A 15,533-nucleotide genomic window follows, 5' to 3' on the forward strand; every position below is an offset into this window, starting at 1 on the left:
CACACACACACACACACACACACACACACACACACCAACAACAACAACAACTCCAAAACAAATGCTGACTATTTTAACTATCATTCAAAGGTTTGGGGTTGGTAAGATCTTTTTTTCAGTCTTCAGTGTCACATGCTCCTTCAGAAATCATTCTAATATGCTGAAAAGGTGCTCAAGAAAAATTTTGTATTATTATCAGTTAAAAATGATTGTACTGCTTAATATTTTTGTGGAAACCTTGATACTTTTTTCAGGATTCTTTGATGAATAAAAAGTTAAAAATGAACAGTATTTATTTTAATTAGAAATGTTTACATTTTGCAATAATCTAAACGTCTTTAGTGTCACTTTTTTATCAATTTAATTCATCCCTGCTGAATAAAAATATAAATTTGACTGTAAACTTTTGAATGGTATTGTATGTATTTAATACCATAATGATAACCATCTCTATTGCTCATTAAAATCAAAACATGCCAAAACAGTGCTTACCTTTGTACTTCCCGGGTAACACATTATTGAAAGTAAAGCTGAGAGTTTCACTGCTGCCAGACAACTGGAGGTTCTGCCTCTCTCCCTGTCTGCTCACAGGCTGAAGAGTGACTGTCAGATCTCCACATGCCACTGATGGGACAATTCAATCACTTGAGCCAAAGACAGAAAACACATTTATCTAATTGAATTTGACAGCGGACATGAAAAACCAGCTCACCAAGACAGGACACGGAGCCAGAAACAGATGCTATGAACTGAGTGAAGAGAAGGTCAGTGATAGGACGATCCACAAGTGAGATATCGAGAGAGTATGGCTGAAGAGTAAGCCCAGCCTTCACATCACTTTCAGGGAGGGTCACCTGTACAGCACACAACAATCTAAATTAACATGCAATTACGCTAATTTTAAAGTCATGTGGCGTCACAACATAAATTCTCATTACCTGTACACTGTAGTCTCCTGGTTTAACTTGAAAGCAGAACGCTCCATGACTGTCACTTTCGACAGTGCGGAAAAAGCCCTGATCCTGTCTCTGAGTCGAGAGTGTAACTTTGTAGTGCCCAAGCTGTTTAACCGTCTCAGGAAGACGGGTGACTGAGATGTGACCACACATGCTAAACCTGAAAATGACAAAGTGGGGCAGAGATTTCAAATCGAACCCCTAAAGATAGAGGGCCGAGACCTAAAGTCTTTTAGGTCTCAGCTTTCTGAGGATGATTCTTGCCTGGATACTCACCCTGCAGTGATGATGTCTGGCAGCTGAGGGGTGCTGGGAGCAATCTTCACAGTGATTGGCTCAAAGAACATCAGCTCCTTGTGCGTGTTGATGGTGTAAGTGCCTGTGGTCATATTTTCCAAACGAAATGAACCATCTTCTTTAGTCTCCACTGTGAAAGAGATCAAGGAGGAGGCAAAATATAAATGCAATGTGTTAATTTACCATAAATTTGTTAATTAAGCGTGAATTGTGGAGTACTTAGGATATACCCTAATATGCCTAATTATGTTAATTTCACTGATGTGTATCATCACAGTTACCTTTCATTAGGTTGTTAAGCGTTACTACAGCATCTGCAACACCCTCTCCATTGGGGCTATTCAGAACTCTGCCCATCACAGAGAATCCCATGACCCGGAATATTGGCTGAGAGACAAAATAGGAAAAACAAGTTAGAAACCAGGTTAGGCTGCTGAGAAAGACTGACCGTTTTATACATTATTTAATTATTATTTTTTCCTAATAATGATTTAATGTCCATTTGAACACATTACGTAAAAATTATTATAATAGTGTCCAACCCAAATTGTCAATTAAGGTGTACATTTATGTCTCCAAATCTGTGAGAACAAGTCAGAGAAATGAAAAACTCACCTCCAACGTTAAACTGCTGTGTTCTACTTTGAAATCCATACGAGAAGGAGCAACGTCAAAAGTGATTCTCTCTCCTCTGTAATATGGGACCTACAATTCAAGAAGAGACAAGTTTAAAAAAGACTGACATCTGTGCTTTATTTTTACATCATAAATAAGGCTGCATGAGATGGATGAAATTATAATCAAATTATTTAAATTTAAAGTCGAACCAGAAAGTAATAAGATACTGATCAAAAGTCTTATAGGCACATTAGATTTCTCACCAGAAAATATTTATATTTTTTGCTTTAATGTAGCATAAGGAAATATCAGTTTACATGTACCCCCAAAAATTTGCCATTAATTGGAATAATCCAGTAGGAATTTGTATGCACGACAGGCCATATGATCCACACAAAGATCTACTCTAACCATCATTTCGTCATATTGCAGTGTGCTAAAAGAGCAGCATTAGGGATGTAACGATTACCGGTTTGACGATAAATCATGATAAAATTCCCCACGGTTTAAGCTTTATTTGACCATTTACATTAGATATTTCAACATGCTATTAAACTTGCAAGTCAAGTTGTCATTTAAAATCCGAACATCATTGGTACTGTTATTGTTTTAGTGATTATGCAAACAAAAAGGCATTTTATTTGTTGTTTGTTGATTTTTAAATATAAAACTTGGTGAAGTGATTTATGTGTAATTTTTTAACATCTCCAGCACATTTTAACAATACCGTGATAATAGTGATAACCGTGATAATTTTGGTCACTATAACTGTGATAAGAAATTTTCATACCGTTACATCCCTAAGCAGCATTAAGGCCTTAATAATTACGAACATAAGCATAATAGACAGTCAAAAACCTATGAATGTGCCAAGTAATTTGGTGCTTTAAAAATTGGTAGAAGAACTTTAAAAATCAATCCTTAAATGAACGGGAAATCCATGAAAATGACATAAAACTGATGTAATGTCATCTCCCTTTCTGGACCTGAAGCATTCTGTAGAATTTTGTATCAACTGAGTTTTATCAATACATATCTTAAACAAGTCAGATTTCAATAGTCAAGGAGAGAGAAAATAAAAGCATGAATGAATCAGTTTCTTTGCATTATTTAGAAAAAAAAAAATCTAAGAAAAATGACCAAACCGACACTGCTGTCTTTGTCTGTAGAGCCAGTATACAGAGTCAGCTTGTTATTCTTTTCCTCTCACAAATTGAACCATCAATAATAATGTCCTTCTGACAATAACAAACCATATTTTATTTCTTTGTGAAATACTATATATCATATAAGCAGGCATGATCAAATAATATGAAGGTTGGTGACAATAAATTCTTACCACAGTGTATTCACCGCTGCGAAGGCAGGGGAATGAGAAAGTGCCATCCTCACGAGATTGGGAACTGCACAAATACACAAGGGAGGGGTCGCCGACTAAAGCCCCATCCACAGGAGCCACACTGCAGCCACTGATATCCTGAATAAATCATCAATTAGTTTAAAGTCTACTGGATGACAGATCATGAGTTTGTGAACATTAGAAGACATTATCAAATTATGGAATGGCATTCATTCAAAGTTATTTTGTGTGGACCATGTTTTTGTGGTCAGGCTATATATCTAATAAAACCTTTTACCTCCTGTGTTACACTGGCAGAGTAAAGGAGGAAGCTGACTCCTTTCATGGGTTCACTATCACTCTGCACCTCTCCAGACACATCATAGCCCTTTACCACAAGAGGAACTGCGGCGGGGGCATTTTCATTTGACACAACCACAGTGGTTGAGCTCTGTGAGGGAACAAATAGTGAACCAAGTTTTCTTAGAAAATAAACCTGCATTTACATTTAAATTAAATGCTTTGACATAAATGTAATGTATGAACAAACATAACTGTACTGGCATGAACATCTTTCTTCAGGTGTTGACACATTCGTCACTGAGAAATATGTTTTGTCAACAAGACAGTTTGTACTATATACCTGCTCCATGGTCCATGAGGCATGGGAGGCAGTGATGTCATAACTTCCTGGAAGCACTTTGAGGAAAGCATACCTGTGAAAAAGCAACACAAACAGGGTAAGATGTTTTTATGTATATTTGTTAAATGGTATTTATGGACACTGAATATTATTTTGATGTGAATAGTTAAGGACAGACCCTTAGGGTAAGATGACCCCCTCAAAATAGGGCAGATGGCGTCCAGTTGGATATTGTTGCTGGTGTTTTTATTGTTTAATTCAATAATTATTATAATTCATGGAAATTTTAATTTAATAATTTCAGGAATAGTTGCAAATAAAAAAAAAATACTATTCCATAATGTTACTCAAAAAATTATTTATCATAACCTATAGGCCAATAGAGTAATGCCATTCAATCTGAATTCATAGTCATATAATTCATAATTCATAGAATTATATAGTGTAATTCAGATCTCTTTGACTGTGATTATTTATTTGATTGGTCATTTTTCAATTATATACAAAATAGAATATTTGACTTAATATTTTGCATGACAATTAAAAAAAATTTAAAACATAATATGTGACCCTGGACCACAAAACCAGTCTTAAGTGTCAATTTTTCGAAATTTCGAAAGATGAATAAATAAGCTTTCCATTGATGTATGGTTTGTTAGGATTTGACAATATTTGGCCGAGATACAACTATTTGAAAATCTGGAATCTGAGGGGGCAAAAAAATCAAAATATTGAGAAAATCGCCTTTAAACTTGTCCAAATGAAGTTCTTAGCAATGCATATTACTAATCAAAAATGAAGTTTTGATATATTTACTTTAGGAAATTTACAAAATATCTTCATGGAACATGATCTTTACATAATATCCTAATTATTTTTGGCATAAAAAAAATATATATAATTTTGACCCCTACAATGTATTTTTGGCTATTGCTACAAATATACTCGTGCTACTTATGACTGGTTTTGTGGTGCAGGGTGACATATTATTATATACATATTAGGGCTGCACAATTAATCTAATCGCGATTACAATTATGGATGCCACAATTATGTAATTGTTCAAAGTGGCAATTAATCGTTCAAAGTCCACTTATGCTATTCTGCGTGCTTAAGATGTGTTTTTTTCCTTTCTATATGTTATCTTAAGGGTTTTTCTCATTATTTTCATTTTAAGTTTTAGTATAACATTATAATACCATTCATATTTTTACTTTTTTATAATTTAAAGAAGAAACCAATCCGATGTTTAGTTGACATTTCAGGCTTAATACTATAGAAAAACACAAAGTTTTTCAGTTAGTGTTTTCAGCTTGTTTATTTTCATATAAAAATTAGGGATGCTCCGATCCGCCTTTTTCGCCTCCGATACCGAATCCGATACGTAGGGTTCGGTATTGGCCGATACCGATCCTATACCAGTGAAGTTGTTTTCCCTCATTTAAATAAATGTAGAATTTATATATCTCTGTGTGTGGAACTGATAATCATTCTTTCACAATCTACTAGCCATTCATATTTTTACTTTTTTATAATTTAAAGAAGAAACCAATCCGATGTTTAGTTGACATTTGAGACTTAATACTATAGAAAAGCACTAAAAGAGTGTTTTCAGCTTGTTCATTTTCATATAAAAATATGGCATGCAGTTGCATAAAACAATGGTATAAAATTCATTCAATGTAAATTGTGATAATCGTAATAATCGCAATTACAATTTCAAGGGAATAATCGACAATTATGATTGTTGTTATAATCGTGCAGCCCTAATTAGAGGTCTGCAAGCCCGTCGGGGCCCGACACGCTGAGTCCATTTGGGCCGTTTTCCATTTTTTACAGATCGGGCTCGGGTCGGACTCGGGCTCATTTAGCTTCTCTCCTTTTATTGTGACATATATGCGCAGAGCACACATAGGCTACTGTATGAAATATTGTTATATTGATTATATTATAAATATTATACATCGCCTACGCAATACGCAACGCACATACACACGCATTAGCATATAGGTGACAGTTGACCATGCACATCATCAGGGAGAAGTTGGAGAGTGGGGAGTTACTAAAAGTTCCCAATGCTTCGGAAAAGCTGTATTTCGGAAGAGTCTTGATTTGATTACCATGGCAAACAGCGAGTCAGTTGGTCATGTGCAGTACAGAATCTGCAAATATATCCTTGCACATGACAGCAAAAAACGCACGCAATAGGCTAAAGCGTGCCGCAAAGCCCCAGCAAAAGTATAATTACCTTGAATGTGTCGGGGGGGAAATAATAAGATATTTGAATTATTTATTAATAAATTAGTGTTTTCTGAGTCTGTGTCGCAAAGATGAAGACGATGATCGTGATCCTGAGAAATGCATCTTTACGGATTGTATAAAATTCGCAAGTTTTTGAGGCAAGTATTCGCTGAGTTTAGGTTCATCATTGTGAAGCGCTCCAACTCACTGTCTGCCGCTGGCCGCTTGGTCGTTACTTTAAAAAATCAAAAACTTACATTTAACGAACAAAAAAAAATGCTCCAAACGTTTTTCTAAATTAACTTAAAAAAATGAAACGAAATATAATCACTTTGACATTACATACAAAACTGAACTATTTTAATAGCTGAAAGAGTAGTATAAGCTGTTTTGGGAGAAGGGAAAAAAAAAAAGCTGGGCTCGGGTCGGACTTGGGCCAAGAATTCTGATGAGCTGTCGGACCCGGGCCGGGCCAGGGCCTGAGCGTCTCGGGCCAGGGCCGGGCTAGGGCCTATATTTGAGGCCCGTGCAGGGCTCTAGCCCTAATACATATAAACACAGAAAATTCAAACTTCGCGTTCCAGACACTTCAAATTCATTACAGATTGACCTCTTGTTGAATTTAGTTGTTAAAAAATTACTCAGCATTGTGTGATGTTGCAATGCTGCTGCAGTCAGTTGTAGTATCTGAAGTCTAGCTTGACCACTACACAGTATCTACTCACTGGCCTCCAGCTTGCGTGAGGACACTCTGAAGGACATCATCTTCTCCTGCTTTTCTCAAACTTACTTCAACCCCTGCAGGCCCCAATAAATGCCCTTTACTCAAGACCTAAATGAGGGAAGAAAATGATCAGATTTTTATATATATTTTTTTACCTTACCAAAAACTGAGTTAATAAGTCAGGTGGATAAAATTTCAACTTACAGTTCCCAGGACTGAAAACCCCGTAAAAACAAAGTTGATGTCTTGTTCTTTAGTGCAGATGTCTGTAATTCCATCCACATGTAGTTCCACAGCTGTTGGTTCTGCATACAGATAATGTATAGCACAATACGTGACAGGTGAATAGTGAGTCCACCTTAGTGAACCCTGGATTGATCAAGAGCAGATTAAAGAGTATACAAGAACTCTGAAATTGAATCATTCATGATTTTATTGCATGATATAACCACCACTTGATATGTGAAATCATTTCTTACCAAAGCTCCATCCTGATGGTGGTTCTATCTTTATAACAAAATCACCCTGTAAAAGATTGTAATCCCTATTACACAAACATACACACAAACCACCAGGCTAAATTTTAACAAACGAAAGCATGACTCACTAATTTCATTAAAATTACTAGAATCTATTGTGGGTCATATGTATATGTTGACATTGTGACATTCATCTACAGTAAGCCACTGAGGCTGGAAACTTCCTCTCTGATGATGTGAATTAAGGTGAAACTGCTGGTTTAAGGATGAAATACGGCATTGTAAGAGCCTGATAGGCGGTCCCTCAGCCCACTTGACTCCTGTTCCAGTTAAAAATAGACGGGCATGTCAAAGATGAATTTTGCCCCAATTTACACCACCAGAGAAAGCTTGCAGCAATTTGCGAGTCCTATGCCAATATGTGATTAGTTTAAACTCCCCTGGGAAATCTTAACCATTCTGCAGATTATGGCTGTACAATATATAAAATGTCGTGATATATTCCAAATGAACTCCTAAGGGCTGTGATATGCATTGCAATTTGATTTAAATTAGTGCTGGCGGTATACCGGTTTATACCGAATACCGGTGTTTATTTTTGTTATGATATGAATTTTTTAAATACCGCAATACCGGTGTATGTCGCTTAAACAACGTTCGGAACGCGACACTGTTTGAAAGGGGTCCCTTTTCACTGTTGCACTGTGGTGAGGGAACAGCTGTATGTGTTACTAAGCGTGAAAGTTCCGAAACTGAAGCTGTAGAACTAATAGAACGTGATGACACAGAAGAACTCATCCACAATATCCACACTGACCGCCACAAATATCCACCGCCCCCTGCCATCAGCTCCCGCGTCTCACACACACACGAGCGCGACTTTAGCACTAGATTTAGCAACTTATACTGCAGTATTTCCTCTCTCAATCAGTAGAAAATATGGCTAACATCCGGTCATGCATGAAAAAATAAATACCATCATGTACCGTGAAACCGGTATAATTTGGAAAAATACCGTGATATAAATTTTTGGTCATACTGCCCAGCACTAATTTAAATGCAGTAATCCACGAAGTTTATGGTGATGAAAAGAGCAGCAAAACAACTAGAAACATTTATATTAGTTTTTATAGCCTTTAATCTGTGCATTGTTTGGTGGAGAACCCTTGGATGGATAGGATAAACATGTTCTGTCAATTAAGAACAGAATATAAAATAATGCCTTTATCTGATTAATTGATTTATCAAAGAAATAATGTACAGATTAACTGATTATCAAAATAGTTTTAGTTGCAATCATAGAGTCTAGCCTTTGTTCATAAGGCCTACTTTTTAAGATTAATTTGAAACAATTAGAAATAAGCCATATGAAAAAAAGATTATATGGCAGTGATGGAAGTAATGTTAAATATAAAAAGTGGAGTAGATTAGTAAAAGTAGAAAAACAGTAAAATAGAAAACAGAATTCACTCTCCCCATAATTTGCTTATACTGATGTTCTAGATATCATTTGGCACAAGTTCACTGTAAATTAAGCCTGTTCTTCACCATTTGATTGCCATTAATGTGAGATTATACTTTTACAGAAGGTCATTTTGCTTAGTTCTTTACCCTGAAAGAACAGGAAACATTCATATTGGATGCATTATTATTTCAAGGCATAAAATCGTAAAAGATGCCAGTGTATATCATTTTCCTCTATACTGTGTAGCCCCCACTACAAGTGAAGCTACCTAGTGGTGAAAGGTCTTCATAAAAAACACTTCCTTATGATTCAGAACAAATGCTACAAGACATTCTAAAATGACCTTGGATGTCTGACAGCCCATGTGCTCCTGGGTTACAGTAAGTTACCTTGTCATAGAGAGGGATCATGAAGTAACCATTGATTGGTGCACAGTCAGTCTGATATTTCAGAGAGCCCTGCTTAGTGTACAGCTTGATCTGTAAAGAACACACACATAGTAAATGATGGTCATCATAAACTCATTTTAAACTCATTTTGTTTTTGACAATGTTATCGTATTAACATATCTCAGTGAATTATCACTAAATATAACATGTAGAGTATTTGATCTTAAAAAATAACAAAATAAAACTATAATAATGTGCGTATGTACATTATTACACGTATGTAATAGCGTAATTATACTATGAACTACACGGATTGCTCGTCTAACTGTAAGTAATTAATTCAAATAGTTTCAGTGATTAATTTGAGTGAGACAATGCTAATTAACCCAGGCAGATCTGTGATAATAACAATATTAAGCATGCTTGAACAAATCATGTGTTTTGCTGACAATGCTGGACAGTTGGTTAGTGGGTAACGTTAGCTGTCATGCAACCTGCTACATTCACGACAGACGGATCAACAGATCGTGCGATCTACAACCTAAAAGCAAAACTGTTTAGGACGGCAGATGATGTATATATCAGAGCATCAGTTCAGTTCCGGAACGTCATGCGCTAGCAAGCCAGCTAATCCTTTTAAACCAGAACTCTCAAGTCTTCTTACCTCAACGACAGAGTAATTAATTTCCACATCTGACTTGACAAAACCCCCGCAGCCTACCAAAATGTCATCAGTGCCATTCACAAATATCACATACAAAAAAGATAGAATAAGAATCGCTAGCTCTTTAATTCCACCCATCGTGCAGCGCTGGTGTAGCGTACTACTACTGACGTACGGCGCACATACATGGGTTCAGATGACTTCAGCCAATCATTCTGATGGCAAATCATCTTTAGTTCATTCCTATTGGTCAGTCACGACCAGTGTCTATATTATTTGTTTTCATTGGCTGTTTCAGGAGAGGAACTCGAAAAAGGTTAATTAAACATTAGAAATTTTTGTTTTAGAGCTTTTCCTTTGTTTCCATTCTCATATGGAATTGAATGGTAACGTTAGACAATATTTCTCAGACAAATCGCATGATATCTTAAAACTAATAATAAAGTGAATGATTATATCCTGATAAATGCTATTTTGTTCATTGGGAAAAGCCGGGAAATTCCTTACATTTTCTTTGAGTTAAATTTTAATTTGCTATATGAACTCTGTGGAAGTATTTCACAAAAATATTTGATACAGAGATATGGCGAGGGCTGCAATTTCACAGTTTGCATATTAAACCAGTGAAAGTCAAATTGTCATCATTAAAAATTCAATTATAAATATTCTCATTTTAAAAAATGAAGTTCCCTTTGCTTTACAAATTAACATATTCAAATTCAGTTGGAGATTCAATTTTGCAATTGCAGGAAAGCAGTAGAGTGCCGAGACAAAATCTGCACCTGCTGCTACAAACATCAACAGCAGGTGGTGCAATTGGATGTTGATGAAGACTACGAGCAACAAAACAAGGGGCGCTCAACGAATGACTTGAAAAATGGACCAAGCGGTGAGTACGAGACATTTGTAGTTTGTTGTGATCTCAGCAACCACTTGGAACAGTGGTTCTCAAACTTTTTACAGCAGCGTACCCCCTGGGGCATTTTACATTCTTCGGCGTACCACTTAGACCGCAGTCACACCTTTTCTATTAAAGGACAATATTTGCCCCCTTAAATTGATTTACAGGTGCATTTTTTACCTTTATAGAGGCAAATATTTTCTATCCTTATTAATTATATGTCATGTTTTATGTCATATTCTTAACATTCCATTAAGTGTATTATTAATATAAAGCAATAAATTATGGCAAATCGAAGTGGTACTTATAAATTTAAAAATAAAACCTCCAAATAGGTGGTGGCAAGTCGCTGTCTTAATGAGCCAGGCGTCGCGTCATTCATTCATTCAGTAACGAAGCAAAATGCTGTAGCAAAATCACTGACTCTCCAAATCGTCCAAAGCCGCAGATTCGTTCAAGGGGTCATATGATGCTGCTAAAAAGAACATTATTTTGTGTATTTGGTGTAATGCAATGTGTTTATGCGGCACTCCCATTTTCCTGTTTTTACATTAGAAGCGGCATTTTGCTTGTTTAATGTTACTTTAATTTGGGGTAGAATTAAATTAATGCCAAAACTCAGAATTTTGTTTGCGTACCCCTTCCTTCATCTCACGAAGGCCTACCCCCAGGGGTATGTGTAACCCAGTTTGAGAACCACTGACTTAGAAGACACAAAAGTCAAGAAGAAGAAGAAGAAGAAGAAGAAGAAAACACGTTCTGGTATGCGTCGCTAGGCCATTTTTAGGGGGGCTATATCCCCCCTAAATTGACTACTCAGCCCCCCTAAAATTTTGCAATTAGTTCCATAAACTGTACACGAATTCGTGATCGACTCAATCCCCTCAATCCAAAGATGAATGAAGGTCTTACGGGTTTGAAACGACATGAGGGTGAGTAATTAATGATAGATTTTTCATTTTTGGGTGAACTAACCCTTTAAATTTCATATGAAAATGGCGGCAGACTTCGATTGGCTCCTCCCCATCTTTCAGCGCGTTCTTTTCAATCCGCAGACCGTGGCGGCGCAGAGCGAGAAACAGAGGACAAGGTGTGTGTTTATCGATAGATTGTTATAATATCTGCATCTGTGCAGTTCTTTGTCATAAAGACAGTTTACAAAATATCATGGGGGAGCAATCGGTTCCACATCTACTGTAGCCTGGTTCTTCTTCTTCTTCTTCTTCTTGACTTTTGTGTCTTCTAAGTCAGTGGTTTCGCTGCGTTCACCCCTCATCACACCACAGGTTTCCTCCAGCGACAATGAAGCACATATGAATGCATATACTTTATAAAACTATGTTGCCATTTTCATTTGAATATATATATATCCTCATTGGGGGCTGAGCCCCCCCTAAAATGAAAATCCTAGAATCGCCCCACCCGTTTAATCCTAATTTTTTCCCAGACATGAAAATATCCAAATGATGTGTCATTAGTAACCCTTTGAAATAATCAATAATTATTTTTTGAAAAAGTGTGTAAAAAATTGTGTTTTATGGTCAGTCACACCGGTGTGGGATGATTATACTGAATTAACATATTTCTGCAGTTTTGTAGAATTGTTATATATCTTAGCCCAGTTATTTTAAACTGTTTGATCACATTCTAGGGTTACTATTATGCATAAAAAACGTATACATAACTGTTAAGAATACTGAGATAAAAGACAAAAAAATACAACCATCAATTTCAAAATTGTTACTTTATTGTAAAATATATCATAACTTTTTTTATATTAGTGCTACCAGTATTACAACATCAATATTGTAACTTATTTGTAACATTTGAACTTTTAATTTAGTGCAATATTTTGTCTAACTAACAACTGCAATTGGATTTATATTGTATACCTAATGTTATCCCGCCGGTCACTATTGTGACCATCAATGTATTTACTCATTCTATGACCACGCTCAACAAAACTGAATATATGTGAATTCATATATTAATACTAGACACCTTAAAGATAATGTGGACCAAAATTCTTTGTCATATCTTTATGTTAACATACTTTACTAGCCTTTCGTTTTGGAGTTTTGATGCAGCCATCATCTTCTAATGGTGCAAAATGGAATTAAACTGCTCTGGTCATGTGACAGTTTGCACTAACCATGTGACACTGCACATATTTAATTGAGACCCTTTATTCTTTCCATATTTGCAGGAAATGCACTAAAACATCAGTCAGTAAGGTTTTTAGAGCTTTATAAATGAAAACCTTTTATACGCTCACTATTGTGACCGGTGTGATTAAATGGGTTAAAGGTTTCTGGAGATTGAATACAAATATCTTTAAGACATGCTGCCACTGGGGAATAAACCTCACAGAAATGAGAAGTATAAAAGCAAACCTGTCATGCAAAGACTTGAACAAAATAATTTTGGATCGAGTATTCTAAAACAGGCCTTTAATGTCTGTTGTCACATGACTAATCGACTTTTAAATTCTTCTCACTCCAAGAAGCCTCTATATTCTTCTTTATTGCCTGCTTTTAAAATTGTTGAATTTTTACCTTTAAAGGGATAGTTCACTCAAAAATGAAAATTCTGTCAACATTTACTTACCCTCAAGTATAGTTCCAAACTTGTATGAGTATCTGTTCAACAGAAAATATGATATTTTGAAGAACGTTAGATCCGACCAGTAGCTGGTAGCCACTGACTTCCAAAAAAACAATCAAAAAAACCTATGGAAGTCAATGGCTACCAACAACTGTTTGGTTACCAACATTTTTTTTTAAATATATTTTTTGTTTTGTTTTGTTTTTAATAAAAGGACCATTAACACTTCAGCTAGTGTGTCATAATCCTAATAGTCTCACACATGACTGAAATTTGCAGAATAGTTTCACTATTATGTAAACGATTCACTATTATGTTAAAATGTTATGTATTGAACTTTAAATCTTTTTAATGACTGCCAAGGAAGTTGATAAAAGATTTCAAGTTCTGTACATTAACATCCTTCTTTTAATCAGTGGTAGACTTGATCATAGGCGACATAGGGTGGCAATGTTCAGCACAGAATGCTTCCCCTCGCTTAGCTGTCACTTCATTTATCTTCCAAATGCAATCTTCCAAGTTAAAATGCAATAAAATGGGCTACCGTTACTGACATAGCCTGACAAACAGCTATTGTTGACAGTTTTCATCTAAAATGGACAATGCATCCTTGTCACAAATTATACACAGTGACTAATTACACATAGAGAGCCATAAGAATTAAATATTTTAATGTGAGAATACAGCTTATAGCACAATTAACATGGTTTATTGTACACTAGTCACTAGCATGACGTTTAGGTAATCTCGATAATGACAAATGTCTGTATTTCAGAATGGTTTCATAATGTGAGAGACATTTTCTTGAGAAAAAAAACAGAACCCATGTGAGATCAAGAGACTTTATTAGAAAAAAAATGTATATGAATATGCAAATGAAAGCATTCTGCAAGTCAAACCATGAGTCATTCAGCAGCAATCACAGAAACCAAAGTTTCTCTGTGGGAAATACTATAGTCCGCATGGATTAAAACAAGAAAAAAAATAAAAATAAAATAAGCACATTAGTTTAATAAAAGTCCAGTGTCAACCATTTTTGTGTCATAACTGATTATATGAGATATATACTGTATAGAAAGACTGCCAAGAGTGTTAAGACATTCAGAATAGCCATGCTTGTAAATTCAGACCCTGTTATATGGGTATGAATATACAAAAATCACTGTCAACGGAGCACAATTAATGGTCTATTAGCCACTAGAAATTACAGAAAAATATACATATTCACTTATATGAACTCACTGGATTTCGATTAAGAACTCTTGCATAAATCATCACATAAAATCTTAAATAGAAGTCAACACCAAAATGCATACATGAAATAATTCTACATTACATTTTAACTCATCAAAGCCCATTTCTTTGATATAAATAATAAACATTCTGAACAGAGAACTGTTAACACAGAGCATATACAGTAGATATACAACTTGTGAATCCAACTAACAATGTAATCACAAGCTATTGAGACAAGTTTGAAAAGAAAACCTAAAGAGCTTGAGCAAATGTATAATACTGTAGGCTGTTGTTTCATCCATCTGGGACTGGGTGTACATTTGACAAGCTAAACAGCAAATGACCTGTTAAAAAGTCACATCATTACATTCAAATCAACTTCTATTACTTGCTTCCTTACTGTATAATCACAGATGCATTGCCAAAAGGTGTCAATTCTTCTGTGGTCCACTGATGATAGTTAATCTTACTTTTGTCTAGACTACTTATGTCTGACACTTTCAATTATTCACATTATTGCAGTGCACAACACAGCATTAAACAAAGATGTAAACAAAGTACATTGCTTCATAAACTATTACAATTACTTGAAGCACAGTCAACATCAATAATGTTTAGCCAAGTAAAATGTCAAAAGTGAAACAATCAGGTCTTTTTTTGAAAGGCTGAAAAATCATTAAATCACACATGATTAGATCATCTGGTTTGTAATTGTACAAATGTTGAACAGACAATTGTTTCGGGACCAGAATAAAAAGAAAAAGGATATCATGCGCTGTATGAAATATATATTTGTTACAAATTATAAACCAGCAATGAATCTACACAGGTGTGACCATATTTAAAATGAACTGGAAATCAGTTTTCTCTTTTTCTAAAATCACAACATTTATGACCGTCTGTTTTGCCACTTACAGAAGTTAAAAGAAGCATATTTTAATACAATTTATTGCTCACATTACATGTACGATAACTTG

General features: G+C 35.4%; 1 protein-coding gene across 1 annotated transcript in view; it reads right to left on the reverse strand.

Annotated features, from left to right (window-relative positions):
- Positions 1-10,001, reverse strand: part of LOC107677623 (nodal modulator 1-like) — a 20,438-nt gene extending 10,437 nt beyond the window's left edge. Inside the window, exons 1-14 of the mRNA XM_016472591.1 lie at positions 9,816-10,001; positions 9,152-9,241; positions 7,298-7,343; positions 7,023-7,123; positions 6,820-6,926; positions 3,854-3,926; positions 3,509-3,661; positions 3,211-3,348; positions 1,869-1,958; positions 1,535-1,640; positions 1,233-1,383; positions 939-1,116; positions 713-854; positions 493-624 (exon numbers count right to left, since the gene is read on the reverse strand). Coding sequence (XP_016328077.1) covers positions 493-624; positions 713-854; positions 939-1,116; positions 1,233-1,383; positions 1,535-1,640; positions 1,869-1,958; positions 3,211-3,348; positions 3,509-3,661; positions 3,854-3,926; positions 6,820-6,926; positions 7,023-7,123; positions 7,298-7,343; positions 9,152-9,241; positions 9,816-9,953 — 1,645 coding nt within the window. The 5' untranslated portion in view covers positions 9,954-10,001. The remainder of the gene's footprint in view (positions 1-492; positions 625-712; positions 855-938; positions 1,117-1,232; positions 1,384-1,534; positions 1,641-1,868; positions 1,959-3,210; positions 3,349-3,508; positions 3,662-3,853; positions 3,927-6,819; positions 6,927-7,022; positions 7,124-7,297; positions 7,344-9,151; positions 9,242-9,815) is intronic.
- Positions 10,002-15,533: the final 5,532 nt, after the last annotated feature.

Source organism: Sinocyclocheilus anshuiensis, unplaced genomic scaffold, assembly GCF_001515605.1.
Source record: "Sinocyclocheilus anshuiensis isolate Anshui unplaced genomic scaffold, SAMN03320099.WGS_v1.1 scaffold873, whole genome shotgun sequence".
Taxonomy (NCBI): domain Eukaryota; kingdom Metazoa; phylum Chordata; class Actinopteri; order Cypriniformes; family Cyprinidae; genus Sinocyclocheilus; species Sinocyclocheilus anshuiensis.